The 24,360-nt window shown below is 45.6% G+C and overlaps 1 protein-coding gene across 5 annotated transcripts in view; it reads left to right on the top strand.

Moving 5' to 3' along the window:
* Window positions 1–5,472: 5,472 nt before the first annotated feature.
* The window catches only part of URB2 (URB2 ribosome biogenesis homolog), a 164,576-nt gene continuing 145,688 nt past the window's right edge, over window positions 5,473–24,360 (top strand). For 2 of the 5 annotated variants that reach the window (XM_073552086.1, XM_073552087.1), the window contains exons 1-3: window positions 5,473–5,731; window positions 7,673–7,810; window positions 15,884–16,060. In XM_073552086.1, the coding sequence (XP_073408187.1) occupies window positions 7,685–7,810; window positions 15,884–16,060 (303 nt within the window). In that variant the 5' untranslated portion in view covers window positions 5,473–5,731; window positions 7,673–7,684. Of the gene's footprint in view, window positions 5,732–5,764; window positions 6,509–6,529; window positions 6,693–7,672; window positions 7,811–15,883; window positions 16,061–24,360 lie in introns of those variants that run through there. The other 3 variants (XM_073552083.1, XM_073552084.1, XM_073552085.1) reach the window with 3 other exon arrangements.

Here is a 24,360-nt window from a genome sequence, read left to right as displayed (position 1 = left end):
AGTCCCCCATAGGCAGCATAATCCCCCATAAGCAGCATAGTAGTCCCCCATAGGCAGCATAATCCCCCATAGGCAGCATAGTAGTCCCCAATAGGCAGCACAGGTCCCCAATAGGCAGGTAAATGTCCCCAATAGGTAGCACAGGTCCCCATTAGGCAGAACAATGTCCCCACTAGGCAGAAAAATGTCCCCAATAGGTAGCACAGGTCCCCATTAGGCAGAACAATGTCCCCACTAGGCAGGAAAATATCCCCAATAGGTAGCACAGGTCCCCATTAGGCAGAACAATGTCCCCACTAGGCAGAAAAATGTCCCCAATAGGTAGCACAGGTCCCCATTAGGCAGAACAATGTCCCCACTAGGCAGAAAAATGTCCCCAATAGGTAGCACAGGTCCCCATTAGGCAGAACAATGTCTCCACTAGGCAGGAAAATATCCCCAATAGGTAGCACAGGTCCCCATTAGGCAGAAAAATGTCCCCAATAGGTAGCACAGGTCCCCATTAGGCAGAACAATGTCCCCACTAGGCAGGAAAATATCCCCAATAGGTAGCACAGGTCCCCATTAGGCAGAACAATGTCCCCACTAGGCAGGAAAATATCCCCAATAGGTAGCACAGGTCCCCATTAGGCAGAACAATGTCCCCACTAGGCAGAAAAATGTCCCCAATAGGTAGCACAGGTCCCCATTAGGCAGAACAATGTCCCCACTAGGCAGGAAAATATCCCCAATAGGTAGCACAGGTCCCCATTAGGCAGGACAATGTCCCCAATAGGACCCGGCATTAAAAAAAAAAAAAAGTACTCACCTATGTCCCCGCACTGCTCTGAAGAGGCGCCCGCTCGTCTCCGTCTTCTTCCGGCACAGGCCCAGGCGGCGTGACATCAGACCGCGCAGGCGGCGTGATGACAATCACGTCGTCTCTGTGCACTGTGCTGCGGGAGGGCTGCGCAACGCCTTTCCTCGGCGCCTCGTCCCGCCTGCAATTACACGGCCCGCCGGCACTGAACTGCAGTGCAGTTCATGAGCTCAAAGTCGGCCTGGCGGGGGGCCGGATAAAAGTCTTTGGAGGGCCGCATGCGGCCCGCGGGCCGTAGTTTGAGGACCCCTGATCTAAACTATCATGTTGCTGTTCATCTGAAGCAACTTCAGTTTGCTCCTCAGTTACAATACTGTGTTCCTCTATTTCAAACATTTCTGTGTCTGTGGACCCAGAATGTTCTTCTAGCTGCTGGTCACCATCATTACTCTCATTCATTAGCTTAATAGTACTTATCATATTTGAAGCATTGTCAGTTACGACAGAAAGAACTTGCTCTTTTTTAAGTTCATAGTCTTGCAGAACCTTTTCCACCAAGACCTGGAGAAACTCACTGGTGTTATGAGCTTTGGTGTCTTTTACTGCCAATGTCTTGGTAACTATTTCATTTTTGTCACAAACAAATCGGACATTGATGGCAAAATAGTTCACTCTGTGACGTGTGCAGGCATCCATTTTAAGAAACAGAAAGCGTCCCTTGAGAGTTTTTTTAAGATCTTCCTTTTGTTTAAAAGCTTCTTCGATTACTAATTTTCTAATACTCTCTCTCTCCAGAGAAACACCAAGCTTGCGGGCCATTTCCCCATTCAGACACATAAAAGCTGGTCGTGAAAATAATGAAATAGGCACACTATCCTTTACAACAAGCTCTATGATCTGTTTTTTAAATGTATCTACTGTCATTGTCACAGTAACTTTGTCACTGACAAAATATCTTGCAACTGATGGCTGCAAAGTTCTCTGCTCCTTTGTTTGGCTGGAAGAGCTGGGCACTGGTTCATTGGTTTGGATGCAGTCTTTCTCATCCACTGCTTTCAGTACTTCTGGATGAAAGCGCTGTAAATGTCTCTTTAGATTACAATCTCTGGTAGGAGCATTTTTATCTTTGCCTGAATATGCACTCATCTTGGCTTCACAGCATTTGTTTTCATCTGGATCATTTGTCATACACTGACAGACATAATGTTTTCTATCTTGAGTGATGGTGAAATGTTCAAATACAGCTGATTTAATGTGATGCTTCTTTGACATTCTCAGGTTTTTAATTCTGCATTCACAATCCAAATGACAATTGTTTTTCCTAAAAACAATTGTACAAAATTATTGCCAGGTCGTACAACTGATATAGTGGTCAGTAATACTGTTATTATTCCTCATGTACTCACAGTTAACTGATGCAACGTTTGTTGAAAGGATAATACTTCTTACAGTCTTCCTCTTCTGAGTAGCAGGCAGCTGTGAGATGCTTGGAAGACGCACACCTAGTATGATCTAGTCTAGAGGAGGAGCTTTACTACTAAGAATTTGCAACACATTTTCACTTTCAGTTTCATACATTGTAAGTAGGGGGGTTGGGGCAGCATGAGGTTAACCAAGTATAAGATTAGATAAGGGCAGTGGAGAACAGTGACACACAAGAAGAAATGTCTCTATCTCCAGCAGAACTGCTTATCACTGTTCATAGTTTGATAGAACATATATATTTGAGTAACATTTATAAAATTCATATGAAAGTTCAATTATGAAATATTAATACATTTTTTTTTAAAGCTGGAGTCGGTACATTTCTTCCGACTCCGACCAAAACTAACTCCGACTCCACAGCCCTGGCATGCACTGTTACTACTGTGCTCATTGGCTAACAAATGTCTTGTGATCTCACGTGATAACTCACCATGGACACAAAAGGTCCTGCTGCTCTCTCTATCTCACTTCCCCTTGAGAAAGACCCTTGTAAGAGCGCAAAACGCGTGTCAGGGTTAACCCTGCGGTGCTGGGTCCGTGCATTCTGTCTGGTAAGCGTCCAGTTAACTTTATCTGTGTCCACCTATCATGGCTTTATTGTTTTTGATATGGCATATTGTTACCGCTAGTCCTATGCTATTACCGGTCACTAGTGTGACTGGTATCACTGCTGTAGGCTGAGGGTATTTGTCAGATGCACGTTTACTCTTTTCTCTCCCCCCTCACGGTTTCTGTCCTATCATTTTATATAGTGTATACTTTACATCATAATTGCTAATAGAGCTCAATCTGTGTCTTTGAGCCTGTGCATATTATCTGGCAGGTTCCCAAAACATTTATGCTATATTTGCCCATTGTGGCTCCATTTTGGTATATATGGGATACTGCCTGCCGGTTTACCCTGTCACCAACAGTTACCAGTTTACTGACGTTATGGTTATGTATGGGTATGTTTTAGGTGTACGGTTCATTTCTCCTTGTGCATGTCCTGTCATCTTTGTAACTGTACAAGCTTTTTATAAAAATTAATGATATATGTGATTAATAAAATTTATTCTTTTATATTACATTGAATCCTATACTCCGTTTTTTTTTTTCCTGGTTTCAATTGTATACATGGAGTGGAATATTTATTGATATGACGGTTCATCTTCCATCTATATCGCCTTTTCCTTCTAAGAAAGTGTTGGGCAATTTTTCTTTTCTCTTTGTGTTATCTTTGTCTATGAATATTTACATTTGTTTTGTGTTCTGAAGCATTAAGTGTGACAACCATGCAGAAGAATAGGAAATCAGGAGGGGTAAACACTTTCTCACAACCGTAGGAGCATAGACGCCTCTGCCTGAATATTCCCACTATTCCAGGGGCCAGAAATAATTTCCATAATGATAACTCCACCAGCTACTTCCTCAATCACAAATTTTTAAAAAGTAACACTGGGAACAGGGTTCTGTGCTGAGGCATATCTGGGGGGGGGGGGCATCCGGGTCCTGTGCCCAGAGGCGTATCTGGGGGGGGGGAGTCGGGTCCTGTGCCGAGGCATATCTAGGGGGGGGCAGCCAGGTCCTGTGCCCAGAGGCATATCTAGAGGGGGGCATCCGGGTCCTGTGCCCAGAGGCGTATCTGGGGGGGGGCAGCCGGGTCCTGTGCTCAGAGGCGTATATAGGGGGGCAGCCAGGTCCTGTGCCCAGAGGCATATCTAGAGGGGGGGCGGGTCCTTTGCCCAGAGGCGTATCTGGGGGGGGCAGCCGGTTCCTGTGCCCAAAGGCATATTTGGGGGGGTAGCCGGGTCCAGTGCCAAGAGGTGTATCTGGGAGGGGCAGCCGAGTCTTGATCCCAGAGGCGTATATAGGGGGGCAGCCTGGTCCTGTGCCAAGGGGCATATCTGGGGGGGGGGGGCGGATCTGGTGGGGGCAGCCGGGTCTTGTACCCAGAGGCATATCTGTGGGGGGGGCAGCCGGGTCATGTGCTCAAAGGTATACCAGGGGGGGCAGCCAGGTTCTGTGCCCAGAGGCGTATCTGGTGGGGCCAGCTGGGTCCTGTGCCCAGGGGCATATCTGGGGGAGTCAGCCGGGTCCTGTGCCCAGAGGCGTATATGGGGGGGCAGCCGGGTCTTGTGCCCGGAGGTGTATATGGGGGGGGGGCAGCCGGGTCCTGTGCACAGAGGTGTATATGGGGGGGGCAGCCGGGTCCCATGCCCAGAGGCGTATCTGGGGGGGGGGGGCAGCTGGGTCCTGAGCCAAGAGGTGTATCTGGGAGGGGCAGCCAGGTTCTGTGCTCAGAGACATATCTAGGGGGAGCAGTTGGGTCCTGTGCCCAGAGGCGTATCTAGGAGGGGCAGCCGGGTCCTATGCCCAGAGGCGTATGTAGGGGGGGGGCATCCGGGTCTTGTGCCCAGAGGTGTATCTAGTGGGGGGCAGTAGGCTCCTGTGCCCAGAGGCGTATCTAGTGGGGGCAGTAGGGTCCTGTGCCCGGAGGTGTATATGGGGGGGGGCAGCCGGGTCCTGTGCACAGAGGTGTATATAGGGGGGGGGGGCATCCGGGTCTTGTGCCCAGAGGTGTATCTAGTGGGGGGCAGTAGGCTCCTGTGCCCAGAGGCGTATCTAGTGGGGGGCAGTAGGCTCCTGTGCCCGGTTGTGTATATGGGGGGGGGCAGCCGGGTCCTGTGCAGAGGCGTATATAGGGGGGGCATCCGGGTCTTGTGCCCAGAGGCGTATCTAGTGGGGGCAGTAGGGTCCTGTGCCCGGAGGCGTATATGGGGGGTGGGGGCAGCCAGGTCTTGTGCCCGGAGGTGTATATGGGGGGGCATCCGGGTCTTGTGCCCAGAGGTGTATCTAGTGGGGGCAGTAGGGTCCTGTGCCCAGAGGCGTATATAGGGGGGGGGCAGCCGGGTCCTGTGCACAGAGGTGTATATGGGGGGGAATCCGGGTCCTGTGCCCAGAGGTGTATCTAGTGGGGGCAGTGGGGTCCTGTGCCCGGAGGCGTATATGGGGGGGGGGGGGGCAGCCGTGTCTTGTACCCGGAGGTGTATATGGGGGGGGGGGGCAGCCGGGTCCTGTGCACAGAGGCGTATCTAGGGGGGGTGGTGGTGTTCAGCCGGGTCCTGTGCCAGATACTGATGCAGCTGCTCCAGTATACCGGCCTGGAAATGTGCGTCTTCCCTCATACAGCCTAGAAACAAGCGCTTGAGCCGTCACAGGACAGTCCACAGCATTCAGGTTTCGCGACCCCTGCTCGTCACAGTACTGGCAGCTCGCAGCGCTGAGCGCCAACAGCACGAGGCCCACGGCGCGGTCACAATCAGATCGCACTGCTCTAAGCCCGATGCCTTCGGCGGAGGTGACGCCACGTGTGCGGCTTGGCTCCTCCCTGTGACTTCCGCCTCTTCAGCGGTGTGTGCCCCACGTGTGCTGTGCAGGTCGCTGGGGAGCTGTGCTGGAGCCCAGGTAAGGCGTGCGTTACACCCGGCACAGACGGTACGCCTCCCTGTGGCCGTGCCACTGACCGGCAGCTCCAAGTTCTGGCTAGCGTCACCTTAGGCTTTGGGGAGAGGGCTGTGTCCCAGGCTCATTTCTATTGATTTATGCGCTGTGTGTCTTCCCATTTTATTGGATCATATAATACGTTAATTAGATGGGTGGTCCACTTTCAGGAAAGTTAGCTTTAAACTCTGTACTCCGCGCCGGCCTCTGCTCCAGTCTCAGTGATTAGTTGCAGAGGTGACCAGCCAACAGCGCCCATCACCGCTGCAGCCAGTCACTGAACTTAGTGGTGGGTCTAGTTTTCAGCCCTGCCTCTGAGCTCAGTGATTGACTGCAGTGAGAAACGCGCTTTTCATGTGATGGCCCCCCGGGGACCTGGTGCTGAGCTCCTCAGAGGGTTTTCCTTTTTGGTATTGTATCCAGTTTGGGGCCCACTTTCCTGCAAGTGAACAACAAAAGAGCCAGGGGAGGACTAGGGAATAAGATGCACCACTGCTGTGTGGAGGGGTCCCATACCTCGGACGGATGCTGCAGGGAAGACTGGAGAGAGACGCCGCTGCGCTCACCGTCCTGAAAGCTTCTTTATTTGGAAAACTGGTAGTTGTATCATAGACAAGGACCTGTGGCGAGGAGCGGCCATCGTCCTGGAAGCATCCCATTCACCCCTGCAACCCAAATACAGAGAAGTTGTAAGGCGGGGGAGTGCGACTGTTTCTCCATTTTCCATCTGAAGCCTGCCAGGTGACTATTCACGCCCCCGATGTCCTGTTAGGTCCAGTGTTTTCCTGCCTGTTCGCTGCACCGAGGGGAGAGATGGTTGATGGTGTCATGCCCTGTTGGTGGCCCTTTAGGACTGGACTTGTGCTCCCCTGGTGTACACAGTCGCTGGTACAGTGGTGGAAAGGCAGCGCTGATTCGGGGTAGAGTAAGTAACAGATGAGTTTATTATTCTGAACGTGACCATGGTGATTTAGTAATAAATTAGGGAAAAGTGATGTTTAAATAGTGCTGGAGATCTCGAGGGAGATTATTGAATGCTTCTGGTTGGGTGAGAGGGATATTGGGCCATTTATTGCTTTGTACATTACATAGCTATTGCTTTTCTTTTGTAATTTTAGAGTCGTGCCTCAGATGATTAAGAGGGGAGTCTAGGCATGTAATACTGGCGACCGACGCCAGTGTCCACCAATCGGCTGCTGTTCGCTCATGCTGCGGCCAGATGTAGACATTGTGCAGGGCTTCGCTGCATGTATCTGTCGCTGCAGATCAATTCTTCGGTCACTGATAATTTAAATAATCAGACAGCACAGCTTTTTAGTGAAGGATTCACACACCTCATGTCACCTTTATCAAGTACATAAACTGGACAAATATCAAAAATTGGTTGTATGGTTTCTTCAATAAAGACATTGGGAACAGACCTCCTAAGAATAACAGGAATGTCCTTCAGGTACCTTCAAGTAGTAATGTCCTCACTAGTCTACAAGGAGCCGCACACGTCCTTCTCCCCAGTTCCACCGCAGTTGGGTCAAATCCCCCATTCTCGGTAACATCAGGACTCCGTATCCTCCAGTCCTCAATGGAGATGGCAGTGATTGTCACCTCTCTCCCATGTGCAGTTACCTACCGCATGGTTTCACGATATGCTTGGTGTTGTACTTAGATTCCGGCCTACAGGTACATGTGCAGGGGCATCTCAAGGAACTGTGATTACATGGACACACAAATGCTGTTAGAAAGTGGCGCGGGCCCACAAATGTACGTAGTAACATCTGCTTGCCAGAGACAGTTATCTGGTTGACATGAGCAGGTTTTCTCCAACCCTGCTCAAATAAATAAATTAAAAAAAAAATGTAATGGAGTATTTACAAACTTGGTGGTGGCTTTTTTTTTTTTTTGTTCCAGGAGGCTTAAACAATGGCTGGAATTTACTCTGGTATCCATTTGAAGCTGAAAAACTCAAAAGTTCCTTGGGAACATAAGCTAAAGCTAGCTCATTTTGCGTGGATTTCCCATCAGTGTTTTATTCCAAACAAGGAGCAGGTAAGTGTTTGTGGTTTACATTTCAGGTGTACTAAGATATTTGAAGAGTTTTTCCACTACAATGAGATGTCTTTAGTATCAAATCGTTGTGTATCTGACAACCGACACCCCCAAGTATCAGCTGTTACAAGTTCCAGCAGCAGCTGGGTGTAACAAGTGCTTGGAGTAAACCCCACTGCTCTGTCACACTGTTCAGTGGTCCCTGCCTGTCTGGATGAGAGCTAATTTGCATCACCCAGGAGTGGCTACTAAGCAGTTTGACAGAGGGTGGTGTTCTGCACCTTACACTTTTTATCCAGCTTTTGTCGGAGTTGATAATAGCGGACTAGTGGGGTTGACGGACTCTGCAAATCTGATGTGGATGATCTACTCTAGGGATTGGTCATCACGGCCATTATAGTGAAAAACTCCTTTAAAGTTCCTTTGTCTGACAGGTGATTTAGTAAAAGCCATCCATGACATGCCCATAGAAGGCTAAAAGTGATAATTAATAATAATGAGGGAGCACGCTTGTCACTACTCGGTGCTCGCCCGAGCATCATAGTGCTCGTGATGCTCGGAGCTCGCCGAGTATTTACGAGGTTGGTCGGTGGAAGTTTGGGTCCCCACCCTGCATGTTTGGTGCTGTTTATAGAGCCAATGAACATGGAGGGATAGTCTGCTACACACTGTAATGCTGCAGCCATGTTGGTTGTGGCATTACAGTGATTGGCTGTCCGCACAGTGTCATCAAATTTATATGACCTGGCAGCGCCATGCTCGTCAAATTCAGCTCCGGAATCACCAGTGTGTAGGGGAGATGCTGCTGAGCTAGGGAGAGATTTGTTTGCTTCGTAGTTAGTGTGGGTATACCACATATAATACACATATCCATCTCAGCTAACAGTCCTTCTGAGGACTAATAGCTGCATAGATACACTGCGTAGCACCCCAACAGGCAGGAAAAAGCAGTGCGGTGGCCGCAGACAGAAGGTGGCAACTGTTCCCCATAACACCACACAACGGAAGTTGCCAGTCCAACTGTTAGGTCTTCCCAAGTCTGGTTGTTTTTTAAAGACTTTGCCGATAACCCCAAAAAGGCCATCTGCACCACCTGCCAGGCCAGCATCAGCAATCTACTAGCCTGACCACTACCAGCATGATCAGTTACATGGCATCAAAGCACCCGACTTTGTGGGTCGAACCCCATTGTCCAGGAACAGTGTCTGCGGGTGACACCACTGCTTCCGCTGTTGTGTGTGCAAGCCAATCCCCTGTCCACGGTGCATGTGAAGATGCCTCCTGCCCTACACCTGTTGCACACGCTCAGCTAGCACCATCAGCAAGCACCCCCTCGTCCTTGCCCCAGCGCAGCGTTCAGTTGTCCATACCCCAGTCCTTGGAACGCAAGCGCAAATGCGCTGCAAACACCCCACAGGTCACACTACTAAATTCACAAATTGCACGACTGCTTGCACTCGTCATGTTGCCTTTTAGGCTCGTGGAGACGGAAGCTTTCCACAACTTGATGGTGGCGGCCGTCCCTCTGTACTCTGTCCCCTATTTCTCCCGTTGTGCCGTCCCCGCATTACATAGGCACGTGTCCCTGGGAAAGTCCACCTAACTGCGGACACGTGAACAATTGCATGTGGGCAGGGACAGTACATCTCACTGACAGCACACTGGGTTAACGTAGTAGAAGCCGGGACCCAGTCAGACCTTGGGATGGAACACGCCCTCCCGACGCCGAGAATTACAGGCCCTACATCAATCAGGGTTGCCCCCACAGTCTACAGCTCCTGCACCTCATCATCCTCTCCAAAATGACCACATCAGTCACAAGCTGGAAGCACTGCCTCAGCCAAGCGTCAACAGGCTGTGCTGAAGCTAATATGCTTAGGTGACAAACCACACAATGCTGAAGAGTTGTGGTTAGCTCTGAAAGAGCAGGCAGATCTGTTGCTGACAGCCAGGCATGGTTGTGTGTGACAATGGCTGGAACCTGGTGGTGGCTCTAAGGTGAGGCGAGCTCACACATGTACCATGCTCGGCCCATGTGCTTAACCTCGTGGTTCAGCAGTTTCTCAAAACCTACCTGGAGCTGCCAGATCTGCTTGTGAAAGTACGCCGCCTGTGTGCCCATTTTTTGAAAGTCCGCTCCATCTTCTGCCGCCCTTGCCGTGGTTCAGCAGCATTTGCAGCTTCCGGCTCATCGACTGGTGTGTGATGTCCCCACGCATTGGAACTATACACTGCATGGAAAAGTTTTGTGAGCAGAAGAGGGCAGCTGTTGACAACCATCATCAACAAGGCCGTCGGTATTCAGTTCAGACTCCACACATAAAACCTCAGGAGTGGACATGGATGTCAGGCATATGTACCTTCCTCCAAAACTTTGAGGACTCCACCAAGATGGTGAACGATGATGACGCCATAAATAGCATCACCATCCTGCTTCTGTGTCTTCTGGAAGGCTCTCTGCTCACAATCAAAGAGGATGCATTGCAGGCGGAGCATGATGAGATGGAACAAGGAACCATACAGGGTGATTACACACAGCCCAGCCTCATCTCATCTCAACGTGGTTTGGGTGACAATGAGGAAGAGGAGAAGGAGGAGGAACAACAGGAGCTACTTTCATGTGCTATAGACGGTACTACAAGCACAACTGTAATACCATCTGTTCAGCATGGATGGCCTGAGGACAGGGAGGAGGAGGAGAGCATGGTCAGTAATCCTCTTGGTGAGGACATGGAAGTCTTGCCAGTTAGCAGTTTGGCACGCATGGCTGAGTTTGTTATGCTGCCTTTTCCGTGACCCTCGCATTCTCAAAATTTTGGGTGACAGTCATTACTGGTTGGTGAAACTTCTAGACCAACCCTATAAGGAGAACCTTCTATCTCTTACTTCAGAGGCAGACAGGTCTACTAAAATGGGGCAGTACCAGAGGGCCCTTGTTGCAGAATTATTACAAAAAAAAATCCCATCTGTAAACGCTGGTGGCAGAGGTCACGCTTCGTTGGACAACCAAGAAGTACAGGCGAGAGACTCAACTCCAATCCAGCAGAGGAAGTGGAACACTAAGTTCTGGGAGATTTTTCTCAGACCTTCCCATCGCTCTGGCCCTGAGGCGCATTGTGCTCTCACAGGGAGTGCAAAGTTTTGGAAGCTGTTGAAGGGCTACCTTGATGACCATACCAACGTCCTCCGGGATTCCTCTGTGCCTTTTAATTATTGGATATCCAAGCTGGACTTGGCATGAACTGGCTCTCTACGCCTTGGAGTCATGGCCTGCCCTGCCACTAGCGTTTTGTCAGAGCGGGTTTTTAGTGCCGCTGGTGGAATTATAACTGATAACCGCATCCGCCTGTCAATTGAAAATGCAGACAGGCTGACTTGTAAGAATGAACAAGTGCTGGATTGTGCCAGACTTCTCAACACCACTGAATGATAGCAGCGTAACATAAACTCAAACTCAAATCCAGTGTTCTTTTCTGGAGGTCTATTCCCATGCACCTCTTCACACCCACACATGGGTATACGCTTCCTGATTTTAGCTATTTGCTGCTGTCCTTCTCATCCTCATCCTACACCACCAGCTCACCAGGGTGACCATGGTCCGTGATGCAACACTCATGTAATTTTTTTTAAAGGGTGTTTATGATGCCCGTGCCAAAAAAAAGGTTATACAGTTACAGTATATTCATGAATACCCCCCCCAGAGTTAAATTTGTGGCAGACTTTGCATTCACTGCATAGGCAAACAGTATGGGAGACTCAATTCCTAATAATGGGAAGATTGTTTTCATTAGACCCTCCTCCATGTCTCTTCCTAGGGGTGTTACGGTGCGTCCAAATTTGTGGCAGCTCTTACATTCACTGCATAGGCAAACCGTATGGGCGCGCCAACTCCTTTTGGGCCTCCGCCCCCTTTTGGGACCCCCAGTATGGAGTGGGCTGCTTTCCCACGGAACTTTCTATCCCCTGGTATCTATTGACCAGTTCATCGGCATTCTGGGAGATCACCCGGGGCAACCCAAATCTGTATGTGCCTCAGCAGGGAGTTAACAAATCGGTCCATCAATTCCCGTTCTACCATTTGCGCAGGCGTAGAGGACTCTGGCTGCAGCCACTTCTGGACCGACCAGGTGCAAACAGGTCATACACTTGGGAACACTGTCGTTTGTCCTGGTGATACGCCTAACGGTGAACCCGCTGTGCCCTGAGAGTCTTTGTTACTCCCAAGCGTGCAAGAATCTCCGTTTATAGCTTGCCATACTCTTTAGCGTCCTGCAAAGCTAACTCATAGTATACTTAACATATTTCCCAGGAAAATCCATTTTGGTTTTGTTTTTGTGTGCTTTATTGTGAGTCTGTAAAAGTGACTTAAGACTCTGACAACATTGTTTACAGCAGTGACCTGGTAATCAGAAATGCTTCCAGGGGTCTTCCCCCATGATGTTCCCATGTCATTTGAGCACTGTTCCCATCAATTTCCGCAATTTCTAGTCCCTCTAAAGACCACCGGGGGGGCCGCAGTAAAAATGCCTGAGTTTTATTTCTGTCTTTTAAAAAAATAAATGAACAAAAGAAAAATCAAATCAATATTTGACTTCTATTTTATCTTCAAAAATCGATTTTTCTATGCTTTTAAAAAGTCAGGGATATTGTAGGATGATAGTTGGGTGTATGAGTAACCAATTACACCAAACAGGTGATAATAAGCATAATCTTCATATATAGGTTGACAAAGTCATTAACTGAATCAAACCGTTCTGTAGGCAGCTTAACCCCTTTCTGACTGACAGGATAGTACGTCAGCAGTCAGACTCCCCTGCTTTGAGGTAGGCTCCGGCGGTGAGCCCACCTCAAAGGTGCGACATGTCAGCTGTTATAAACAGCTGACATGTGCCCGCAATAGGCACGAGTGGAATCGCCGTCCGCCCGCACCTATTAACTAGTTAAATCTCACTGTCAAGCGCTGACAGCGGGCATTTAACTAGAGTTTCCGGCCGCTGGGCCGGAAGTGAGCTCATTGCCGACCCCAGTCACGAGATCGGGGTCGGCGACGCGTTGCCTGGACAACCAGAGGTCTTATAGAGACCTCTATGGTTGTTCCAGGCAGATGGCCGGCGCTCAAAGCACAGCAGTAAATCTGCTACATATGGGCGATCTGCTCATCGCCCATATGTAGCAGAGCCGATCGGGTTGTGCATGCTTCTAGCCTCCTATGGAGGCTATTGAAGCATGCCAAAAGTAAAAAAAAAAAAAAAAAAAAGTTCAAATCACCCCCTTTTCGCCCCAATCAAAATAAAACCTATTAAAAAAAAAAAAAAAAAAAATCACACATACACATGTTGGGTATCGCTGCGTTCAGAATCACCAAATTGATCAAATAAAAAAATAGCATTTTAACCCGATTGCTAAATGGAAATCAAAACGCCAGAATTACGTTTTTTTTGGTTGCCGCGACATTGCATTAAGCTGCAGTAACGGGCGATCAACAGCATGTATCTGCACAAATCTGGTATCATTAAAAACATCACCTCAGCCCGCAAAAAATAAGCCCTTCCTCAACCCCAGATCACGAAAAATGGAGACGCTACGGGTGTTGGAAAATTGCCTTTTTTTTTTTTTTTTTTTTTTTTAGCAAACTTTGGAATTTTTTTTCACCACTTAGATAAAAGAGAACATAGACATGTTTGGTGTCTATGAACTCATAATGACCTGGAGAATCATAATGGCAGGTCAGTTTTAGCATTTATTGAACCTAGCAAAAAAAAAAAAACAAGCAAAAAAACAAGTGTGGGATTGCACTTTTTTTGCAATTTCACCGCACTTGGAATTTCTTTTCCCGTTTTCGAGTACACGACATGCTAAAACCAATGATGTTGTTCAAAAGTACAACTCGTCTTGCAAAAAATAAGCCCTCACATGGCCATATTGACGGAAAAATAAATAAAGTTATGTCTCTGGGAAGGAGGGGAGCGGAAAATGAAAGATTGAAAAAAGCTCAGGTCATGAAGGGGTTAAAACTGGGTGAGGAACATTCAATCTATGCTGCAAAGCTGAGGTTGTAGAAGACAGTTTCATTGCACAAATCCTACACCATGGCAAGATGGAGAACAGCAACAAGACACAATGTACCCTGCATCAGCAAGATCTCTTCCAGGCGTAGATATCTAAGCAGACTGGGGTTCAATGTGTATGGAAAAATTAGATCAGAGCAACATACAATATTGTACAATATCTGACATTTGATTCACCAAAAAACAAAGAAAAAAACTAAACAAAACACAGTTATTAAAAAGTGGGAAATCAAAAAAAGGGCACTAACTACCCACTACACATTATAAAAAAGTGGGAAACCAAAGTTATTTTTCTTTCTGATTGTTATATTGTACTGAACCTTACATACCGTATATACTCAAGTATAAGCCGACCCGAGTATAAGCAGAGGCCCCTAATTTTGCCACGGAAAACTGGGTAAGCTTATTGACTCGAGTATAAGCCTGGTGTACATTGTCCCCTCATCCCTGTCCTGCTCTGTGTGGCTACCCTCCCAGTACGCGTGGCTCAGCTCCCTGTCGTCCCCCGTGCTGCCCCCCCCCCCGTCGTCCTCCGTGAGGCCCCCCCCGTTGTCCTCCGTGCGGCCCTTGTCCTCTGTGCTGCCCCGTCCTCCTCCTTCATACTCATCCTGCTGTGCTGTCGCTGAACGCCTCTGCATCCGCCGTTGTCCAGCGCTGACAGCTTCTCCCTGCCTTCAGCGGTCACATGGTACCGCTCATTAAGCTCATGAATATGCTTCCACGCCCATGGGAATGGGCTTCCACAGCATGGCGTTCATAGGAGATCTTCAATGACAAGCATGGGGGTCTTCTGCAGACCCCTGGTTTTCATGTCAACCCATCGGTTCCTAGTGATCCTGTGACACAAGCGTTGGTGGGTGGGGTTTGATGTACATCTGGTTTACGCAAGTTAACCCCTTAACGACCAGGGTTATTTTCGTTTTTGTGTTCTTGTTTTTCGCTCCCTTTCTTCCCAGAGCCATAACTTTTTTATTTTTCCGTCAATATGGCCATGTGAGGGCTTATTTTTTGCGGGACGAGTTGTACTTTTGAACAACACCATTGATTTTACCATGTCGTGTACTACAAAACGGGAAAAAAATTCCAAGTGCGGTGAAATTGCAAAAAAAGTGCAGTCCCACACTTGTTTTTTGCTTGGCTTTTTTGCTAGATTAACTAAATGCTAAAACTGACCCACCATTATGATTTGCCAGGTCATTGCGAGTTCATAGATGCCAAACATGTCTAGGTTCTTTTTTATCTAAGTGGTGGGAAAAAAAATCCAAAGTTTGCTAAAAAAAAAACCAACCAAAAAAAACAACACCATTTTCCGAGACCCGTAGCGTCTCCATTATTCGTGATCTGGGGTCGAGTGAGGGCCTATTTTTTGCGTGTCGAGCTGACGTTTTTAATGATACCACTTTTTTGCAGACACGTTCTTTTGATCGCCCGTTATTGCATTGTAATGCATTGTCACAGAGATCAAAAAAACGTAATCCTGGGGTTTTGACTTTTTTTCTCGCTACGCCATTTAGCGATCAGGTTAATGCTTTTTTTTTAATTGATCGGGCGATACTGAACGCGGCGATACCTAATATGTGTATGTGGGATTTTTTTTTTACTGTTTTGATTGGGGCGAAAGGGGGGTGATTTGAACTTTTAGTTTTTTTTTTTATTTTTAAACTTTTTTTTTTTTTAACTTTTGGCATGCTTCAATAGCCTCCATAGGAGGCTTGAAGCATGCACAACTTGATCGGCTCTGCTACATATGGGTGATGAGCAGATCACCCATATGTAGCAGATTTACTCCTGTGCTACATATGGGCTCTATGAGACCTCTGGTTGTCAGGGGGTCATGAAGGGGTTTAAGGTAAGGTAAAACACAAGGCGATATTTACCCTATATTTTGACCACTGTTTTGAGTTTATAGCAAAGCTACTGCTCAGTTACCGTAGTTATCTGTGTATTGAATGCTTTCAAGAAAAAACAAATATTTTATACACTCTAATTTGATATTTTGACTTAGTTCTTACTAGACTGGGTGAGCCAAAGTTTGATTGGAGTTCATACAAAAAGGCTAAACCTAGAAGAGGATGTTGTGCAGAAGCTCTGGATCTTTTTGGACAACATATTACATAGCCTAAGATTACAAAGTCTTATGGAAGAAGGCAAGTCTTTAAAGCTCCGGTTTGCCATGGCTCAGGTAATTATTTTTTTTATGGCTTAAAGGGGTTATCCACAGAAATGTGATATACAGAAGTTTTTATTCTAAACAATTTTTTAATACCTTTATTTAGCAAAAAGATATGCTTTGTGTCAGGATTTTAGCAACGTTCTCCCTGCACTGCACTAAAACTATCAGTCTGGCAGATGGATGATTCTCTGTCAGCTAAATAAGGTGTTTATCTTCTCCTTTCGTCCGGCTTCACTCAGTGTTCTGTCAGGGTGACTGAACAGAGGAATGGGAGTACAGGATGCTTGGCAAGACGCTGCTGTGACCGGATTACCTCTTCATGCAGGCCGTATTATACTCTCGTGGTAGCTGCCATCTTGGAATCTTGACAGAGTGCAGTAGATAAAACATACCTTTTTGCTAAATGTTTTTTTCTAAATATCTTTAACATATAAATGTATATGTATTTTATAACCTTTTTCAGAGAACCTTTTAACGTTCGCTTTTTATTGGTCATTTAAAAAAAAAAAAAAAAAGTAAATCTTACTGACATATTTATGTTGCAAAGGTGTTCCAGTCTCCAGATAGAAAGGAATAAATTGTTAAATGTGTGAATCAATGTTAGTTAAAAACCGTAGCGTTTCCCCACTGCCCACCTTGGAAGGCTGTGGTGATGCAGGCACAACACTGAGAGTAGCTCGAAAAAATTCCTCTTGGGTTTCTGCAGTGGTCACCCGTCCAAATGCTTCAGCATGGAACCAAGAGAGGGCTGCGATACCACTCGGCCTGTCGGACTGTCCCTGAAACAGTTATGTGCACACGGTGCGGATTCTGCTGTGGAATTTTCTGCAGGTAAAATGACCTGCGTTTTGCCTGCAGTTTTAGTGCAGTTAACCCCTTCACCCCCAAGGGTGGTTTGCACGTTCATGACCGGACCAATTTTTACAATTCTGACCGCTGTACCTTTATGAGGTCATAACTCTGGAACGCTTCCATGGATCCCGGTGATTCTGACATTATTTTCTCGTGACATATTGTACTTCATGTTAGTGGTAAAATTTCATTCAAATAACTTGCGTTTATTTGTGAGAAAAACGGAAATTTGGCGAAAATTTTGAAAATTTCACAATTTTCCAACTTTGAATTTTTATGCCCTTAAATCACAGAAATACAGCACACAAAAAACTTGATAACTAACATTTCCCACATGTTTACTTTACATCAGCACAATTTTGGAACCAAAATTTTTTTTTGTTAGGAAGTTATAAGGGTAAAAAGTTGACCAGCGATTTCTCATTTTTACAACACCATTTTATTTTTAGGACCACATCACATTTGAGGTCACTTTGAGGGGTCTATATGATAGAAAATACCCAAAAGTGACACCATTCTAAAAACTGCACCCCTTAAGGTGCTCAAAACCACATTCAAGAAGTTTATTAACCCTTTAGGTGCGTCACAGGAATTTTTTTGAATATTTAAAAAAAAAATGAACATCTAACTTTTTTTTCACAAAAAAAAAGCTTCAGGTTCAATTTATTTTATTTTACCAAGGGTAACAGGAGAAATTGGACTGCAAAAGTTATTGTGCAATTTGTCCTGAGTACGCTGATACCTGATATGTGGGGGGGGAACGACTGTTTCGGCGCATGGCAGAGCTCAGAATGGAAGGAGCGCCGTTTGACTTTTTCAATGCAAAATTGGCTGGAATTCAGATCGGACGCCATGTCACGTTTGGAGAGGCCCTGATGTACCTAAGCAGTGGAAATCCCCTACAAGTGACCCCACTTTGGAAACTAGACCCCCAAGGAACTTATCTAGATATGTGGTGAGAACTTTGAACCCACAAGGGCTTTACAGAAGTTTATAACGTACAGCGGTACAATTAAAAAATCATATTTTTTCCACAAAAATGATCTTTTCACCCTCAATTCTTATTTTTCCAAGGGTAACAGGACCCTAAAAGTTATTGTGCAATTTGTCCTGAGTACGCTGATACCCCACATGTGGGGGTAAACCACTATTTGGGCGCATGGCAGAGCTCGGAAGGGAAGCAGCTCCATTTGACGTTTTTGGCTGGAATTGAGATCGGACACCATGTCGCGATGTGAAAACCCCTGATGTACCTAAACAGTGGAAACCCCCACAAATGACACCATTTTGTAAACTAGACCCCCCCAAGGAACTTATCTAGATGTGTGGTGAGCACTTTGAACCCCCCAGTGCTTCACAGAAGTTTATAACGCCCGGGCGTGAAAATAAAAAATTCGTGTTTTTTCCACAAACATGATCTTTTAGTCACCATTTTTTTTTATTTTCCCAAGGGTAACAGGAGAAATTGATGTGGGAGAAAACTACTGTATGGACACACGTCAGGGCTCGGAAGGGAAGTAGTGACGTTTTGGAATGCAGACTTTGATGGAATGGTCTGCGGGTGTCATGTTGCCTTTGGAGAGCCCCTAATGTACCTAAACAGTGGAAACCCCCACAAATGACCCCATTTTGGAAACAAGACCCCCTAAGGAACTTATCTAGATGTGTGGTGAGCACTTTGAACCCCCAAGGGCTTCACAGAAGTTTATAATGCCCGGGCATGAAAATTAAAAAATCGTATTTTTTTCACAAACATGATCAATTAGTCCCCAATTTTTTTATTTTCCCAAGGGTAACAGGAGAAATTGGACCCCAAAAGTTGTTGTCCAATTTGTCATGAGTACGCTGACACCCCATATGTGGGAGAAAACTACTGTATGGACACACGTCGGGGCTCGGAAGGGAAGCAGTGACATTTTGGAATGCAGACTTTGATGGAATGGTCTGCGGGTGTCATGTGCGTTTGGAGAGCCCCTGATGTACCTAAACTATTGAAACTCCCCACAAGTGACCCCATTTTCGACACTAGGCCCCCCACGGAACTTATCTAGATGTGTGGTGAGCACTTTGAACCCCCAAGTGCTTCACAGAAGTTTATAACGCTCGGGCGTGAAAATAAAAAAATCATTTTTTTCCACAAAAATGATATTTTTGCCCCCAATTTTTTATTTTCCTAAGGGTAACAGGAGAAATTGGACCCCAAAAATTGTTTTGCAATTTGACCTGAGTAGGCTGATACCCTACATGTGGGGGTAAAACAGTTTGGGCGCATGGCAGAGCTTGGAAGGGAAGGAGCACCATTTGACTTTTTCAACTCAGAATTGGCTGGAATTGAGATCAGACGCCATGTTGCATTTGGAGAGCCCCTGATGTGCCCAAACAGTGGAAACCCCCAATTCTAACTCCAACCCGAACCCCAACACAACCCTGGCCCTAACCCTGGCCCTAACCCTGGCCCTAAACTAACCCTAATGGAAAAATGGAAATAAATACATTTTTTTTATTTTATTATTTTTCCCTAACTAAGGGGGTGATAACGGGGGGGTTTGATTTACTATTTATGGCGGTTTTTATGTTTGGCGGCTGTCACATGCTAAAAGACGCTTTTTATTGTAAAAATAGTTTTTGCATCACCACATATTGAGATCTCTAATTTTTCCGTATTTTGACCCACCGAGTCATGTGAGGTCTTATTTTTTGCGGGACGAGTTGACGTTTTTATTGGTACCATTTTCGGGCACGTGACATTTTTTGATCGCTTTTTATTCCGATTTTTGGGACGCAGAATGAACAAAAACCAGCGTTTCATGAATTTCTTTTGGGGGGGTGCGTTTACACAGTTCCGCGTGTGGTAAAATTGATAAAGCGGTTTTATTCTTCGGGTCAGTACGGTTACAGCGATACCTCATTTAGGTCGTTTTTTTATGTTTTGTCGGTTTTATGCAATGAAAACTATTTTATATAAAAAATAATTATTTTTGCATCGCTTTATTCTGCGAGCTATAACTTTTTTATTTTTTCGCTGATGATGCTGTGTGGTGGCTCGTTTTTTGCGGGACAAGATGACATTTTCAGCGGTACCATGGATATTTATATGCGTCTTTTTGATCGCGCGTTATTACACTTTTTGTTTGGCGGTATGATAATAAATCATTATTTTTTGCGTCGTTTTTTTATTTCTATTTTTTAAGGGGTTTGCTAAAGGGGTTAATAAATGGGACCGTTTTATAGGGTGGGTCGCTACGGATGCGGCGATACCTAATATGTGTACTTTTATTGTTTTTTTTTTTGTTTTTTTTTATTTCTAAAAAATGGATTTTGGGGGAATATTTTTTTAAATTTATTTTAACACTTTTTTTATTTATTTTTTTACTTTATTAAATAGTCCCAGGTGGGACATCACTGTCCTGTGACAGATCGCTGATCTGTCACATCACAGATCATTGTGACAGATCAGCAATCTGTCACAGGCATTGAAGAAGACTTCCTCTTGCCTGCGCTTTGCAGGCACTGAGGAAGCCAGCTTCCTGCAGGCCCCCGTCGCCATCTTGGATTCGGGGGCCTGCAGTAAAGGAGCCCCCGGCAGCAGCGCTGCACATTGCGCTGCCGTGGGGGGCTCAGGGAAGCACGGAGGGAGCCCCTTCCCTGCCGATGCTTCCCTTTAACCCCCCGGTACACCGCGATCATGTTTGATCGCGGTGTGCAAGGGGTTAACGTGTCGGGGACACATTGTGCCGGGTGTCAGCTGTGATAATCAGCTGACACCCGGCCGCGATTAGCGGCGCTCACCACGTGGGCGCCGCTGATCGCGGTAGACGTACTATCCCGTCCATGGGCATAGGGGCCCGGGTCCCCTCACAGCGGCACCTGAGTCATGTTGCACTTTTCCCTTCATATAGTAGCTTAGGTCCCACCAGTTAAATTACTGGCTTGCTTATGGTGCCGAACAGGTTTTGAGGTATTGTCACTTATTTTGGTGTGTGATGGGGCTTATTTTAACCCCTTTTAACACCCAAAGCTGTTTGCACGTTAATGACCAGGCCAATTTTTACCTTGCTGTTCGCTGTCACTTTGAGGTAATAACTTTTTTGTGACATATTTTCCTTCCTGATAGTGGTAAAATTTCTTCTATATGACTCTTTCAATTTTCAAACTTTTATTTTCTATGCCCTTAAATCAGAGTTAAATCACACAAAATAGTTATTAAATAACATTTCTCACATGTCTATTTTACATCACCACAATTTTGGAAACATATTTTTTTTTTTTGTTAGGACGTTAAAAGTTGACCAGTGATTTCTAATTTTTCCAACAAAATTTACAAAAAACATTATTTTAAGGACCACATCACATTTGGAGTGACTTTGAGAGAGGCCTATATGACAGAGTATACCCAAAAGTGACCATTTTAAAACTGCCCCCCTCAAGGTGCTCAAAACCACAGTCAAGAAGTTTTTTAACCCCTCAGATGCTTCACAGGATTTTTTTGTAATGTGGAAGGAAAACATGAACAAACTTTGTCACAATTTTTTTTACTGAAGATACAATTTATTTTTATTTTTGAAAGGGTAGTAGGAAAAAATTTGTTGTGCAATTTCTCCTGAGCATCCAGATAATCCCAGATGTGGGTGAAAAATACTGTTTGGGTGCACAGCAGGGATTGGAAGGGAAGGCGTGCCATTTGGCTTTTTAAATACAAAATTTGCTGGAATAATTTGGAGAGCCTCTTATGTGCCTAAACAGTGGAAACTCCCCACAAGTTACCATTTTGGAAACTAGACTCCTTAAGGAGCTTATCTAGACGTATATTGAGCACCTTGAACCCACAGGTGCTTCACAGAAGTTTATAACATTGAGCAGTGAAAATAAAAATCACGTTTTACCTACAAAAATGTTTTTTAGCCCCACTTTTTTTTTTTTTTTTTTTTTATTTTCACAAGGGTAACAGGAGAGCATGGACTGCAAATTTTGTTATGGACTTTCGACCTCATATGTGGTCGAAAACTAACTTTCAGGCCCAGTGCAAAGCTCAGAAGGGAAGAAGCGTCGTATTGGAGTTCACATTTTGCTGCACTTGTTTTGAGGGTGCCATGTCACTGACAGAGCCCCCTCCGAGGTGCCAGAACAGCAAAACCTCCCCATAAGAGTCCCCATTTTACAAACTGCACCTCTCAATGAATTCAACTAGGCATGCAGTGATCATATTTGAAACCACTGGTGTCAAAGAATTTTATACCATTGGGCTCTGAAGAAAAAAAAATAATTACCTTTTTACCACCAAATTGTTTTTATCCCCAAAAAGTACACTTTTACGCTGGGAAATGTGTCAAAATTGCACCAAAATATGTCCTACAATTTCTGCTGAATGTAGAAATACCCTATATATGGCTGTGCAATAATGCTTAGCCACACGGCAAAACTGTGGAGGGACGGAACTCTATTTGCAAATAGCCATCCGTCCCTCCTGAATCTCGCTGTATGGCTAAGGCTGGTTTCACATTAGCGTTTTTTTGCGCAGCGCATCGTGCGCGTTCATGCGCATACGTCATGCGCACCTACAGTTGTGGCCAAAAGTATTGACACCCCTGCAATTTTGTCAGATAATACTCAGTTTCTTCCTGAAAATGATTGCAATCACAAATTCTTTGGTATTATCTTCATTTAATTTGCCTTAAATGAAAAAACATAAAAGAGAATGAAGCAAAAAGCAAAACATTGATCATTTCACACAAAACTCCAAAAATGGGCCAGACAAAAGTATTGGCACCCTCAGCCTAATACTTGGTTGCACAACCTTTAGCCAAAATAACTGCGACCAACCGCTTCCGGTAACCATCAATGAGTTTCTTACAATGCTCTGCTGGAATTTTAGACCATTCTTCTTCGGCAAACTGTTCCAGGTCCCTGATATTAGTAGGGTGCCTTCTCCAAACTTCCATTTTTAGATCTCTCCACAGGTGTTCTATGGGATTCAGGTCTGGACTCATTGCTGGCCACCTTAGAAGTCTCCAGTGCTTTCTCTCAAACCATTTTCTAGTGCTTTTTGAAGTGTGTTTTGGGTCATTGTCCTGCTGGAAGACCCATGACCTCTGAGGGAGACCCAGCTTTCTCACACTGGGCCCTACATTATGCTGCAAAATTTGTTGGTAGTCTTCAGACTTCATAATGCCATGCACACGGTCAAGCAGTCCAGTGCCAGAGGCAGCAAAGCAACCCCAAAACATCAGGGAACCTCCGCCATGTTTGACTGTAGGGACCGTGTTTTTTTCTTTGAATGTCTCTTTTTTTCTCCTGTAAACTCTATGTTGATGCCTTTGCCGAAAAAGCTCTACTTTTGTCTCATCTGACCAGAGAACATTCTTCCAAAACGTTTTAGGCTTTTTCAGGTAAGTTTTGGCAAACTCCAGCCTGGCTTTTTTATGTCTTGGGGTAAGAAGTGGGGTCTTCCTGGGTCTCCTACCATACAGTCCCTTTTCATTCAGATGCGACGGATAGTACGGGTTGACACTGTTGTACCCTCGGACGGCAGGGCTGCTTGAACTTGTTTGGATGTTAGTCGAGGTTCTTTATCCAACATCCGCACAATCTTGCGTTGAAATCTCTTGTCAATTTTTCTTTTCCGTCCACATCTAGGGAGGTTAGCCACAGTGCCATGGGCTTTAAACTTCTTGATGACACTGCGCACGATAGACACAGGAACATTCAGGTCTTTGGAGATGGACTTGTAGCCTTGAGATTGCTCATGCTTCCTCACAATTTGGTTTCTCAAGTCCTCAGACATTTCTTTGGTCTTTCTTTTCTCCATGCTCAATGTGGTACACACAAGGACAGAGGTTGAGTCAACTTTAATCCATGTCAACTGGCTGCAAGTGTGTTTTAGTTATTGCCAACACCTGTTAGGTGCCACAGGTATGTTACAGGTGCTGTTAATTACACAAATTAGAGAAGCATCACATGATTTTTCGCACAGTGCCAATACTTTTGTCCACCCTCTTTTTTATGTTTGGTGTGGAATTATATCCAATTTGGCTTTGGGACAATTCTTTTTGTGTTTTTTCATTTAAGACAAATTAAATGAAGATAATAATTACAAAGAATTTGTGTTTGCAATAATTTTCAAGAAGAAACTGAGTATTATCTGACAAAATTGCAGTGGTGTCAATACTTTTGGCCACAAATGTATGTTTAACATGGCGTGCGCATGGTCTAGCATTTGCACGTGTTTGTATGCGTTTTCGTGCGCATGCGTTTGGGTCCGTCCAACGGCGTAAAAAAACCGCATGTGCACACTTGCGCACGGAATGCGACAAAATGCATTACAGTCTATGGGAACGCATGCATGCACATAGAAATGCGCACGTCTGCATTTGAAAACACATGCGTTTTAAGAGTTAACATGGCTAGAAACTGGTTAAAACGCATGCGCCTAAAAAACGCATGATGCGTTTTTTGCATGC

This window comes from Dendrobates tinctorius, unplaced genomic scaffold (genome assembly GCF_039654945.1).
Source record: "Dendrobates tinctorius isolate UK_male_01 unplaced genomic scaffold, ASM3965494v1 ptg000184l, whole genome shotgun sequence".
In the NCBI taxonomy this organism is placed as follows: domain Eukaryota; kingdom Metazoa; phylum Chordata; class Amphibia; order Anura; family Dendrobatidae; genus Dendrobates; species Dendrobates tinctorius.
The sequence above is the reverse complement of the archived record's forward strand: the minus strand, read 5'-3'. Positions and strand labels throughout refer to the sequence as shown.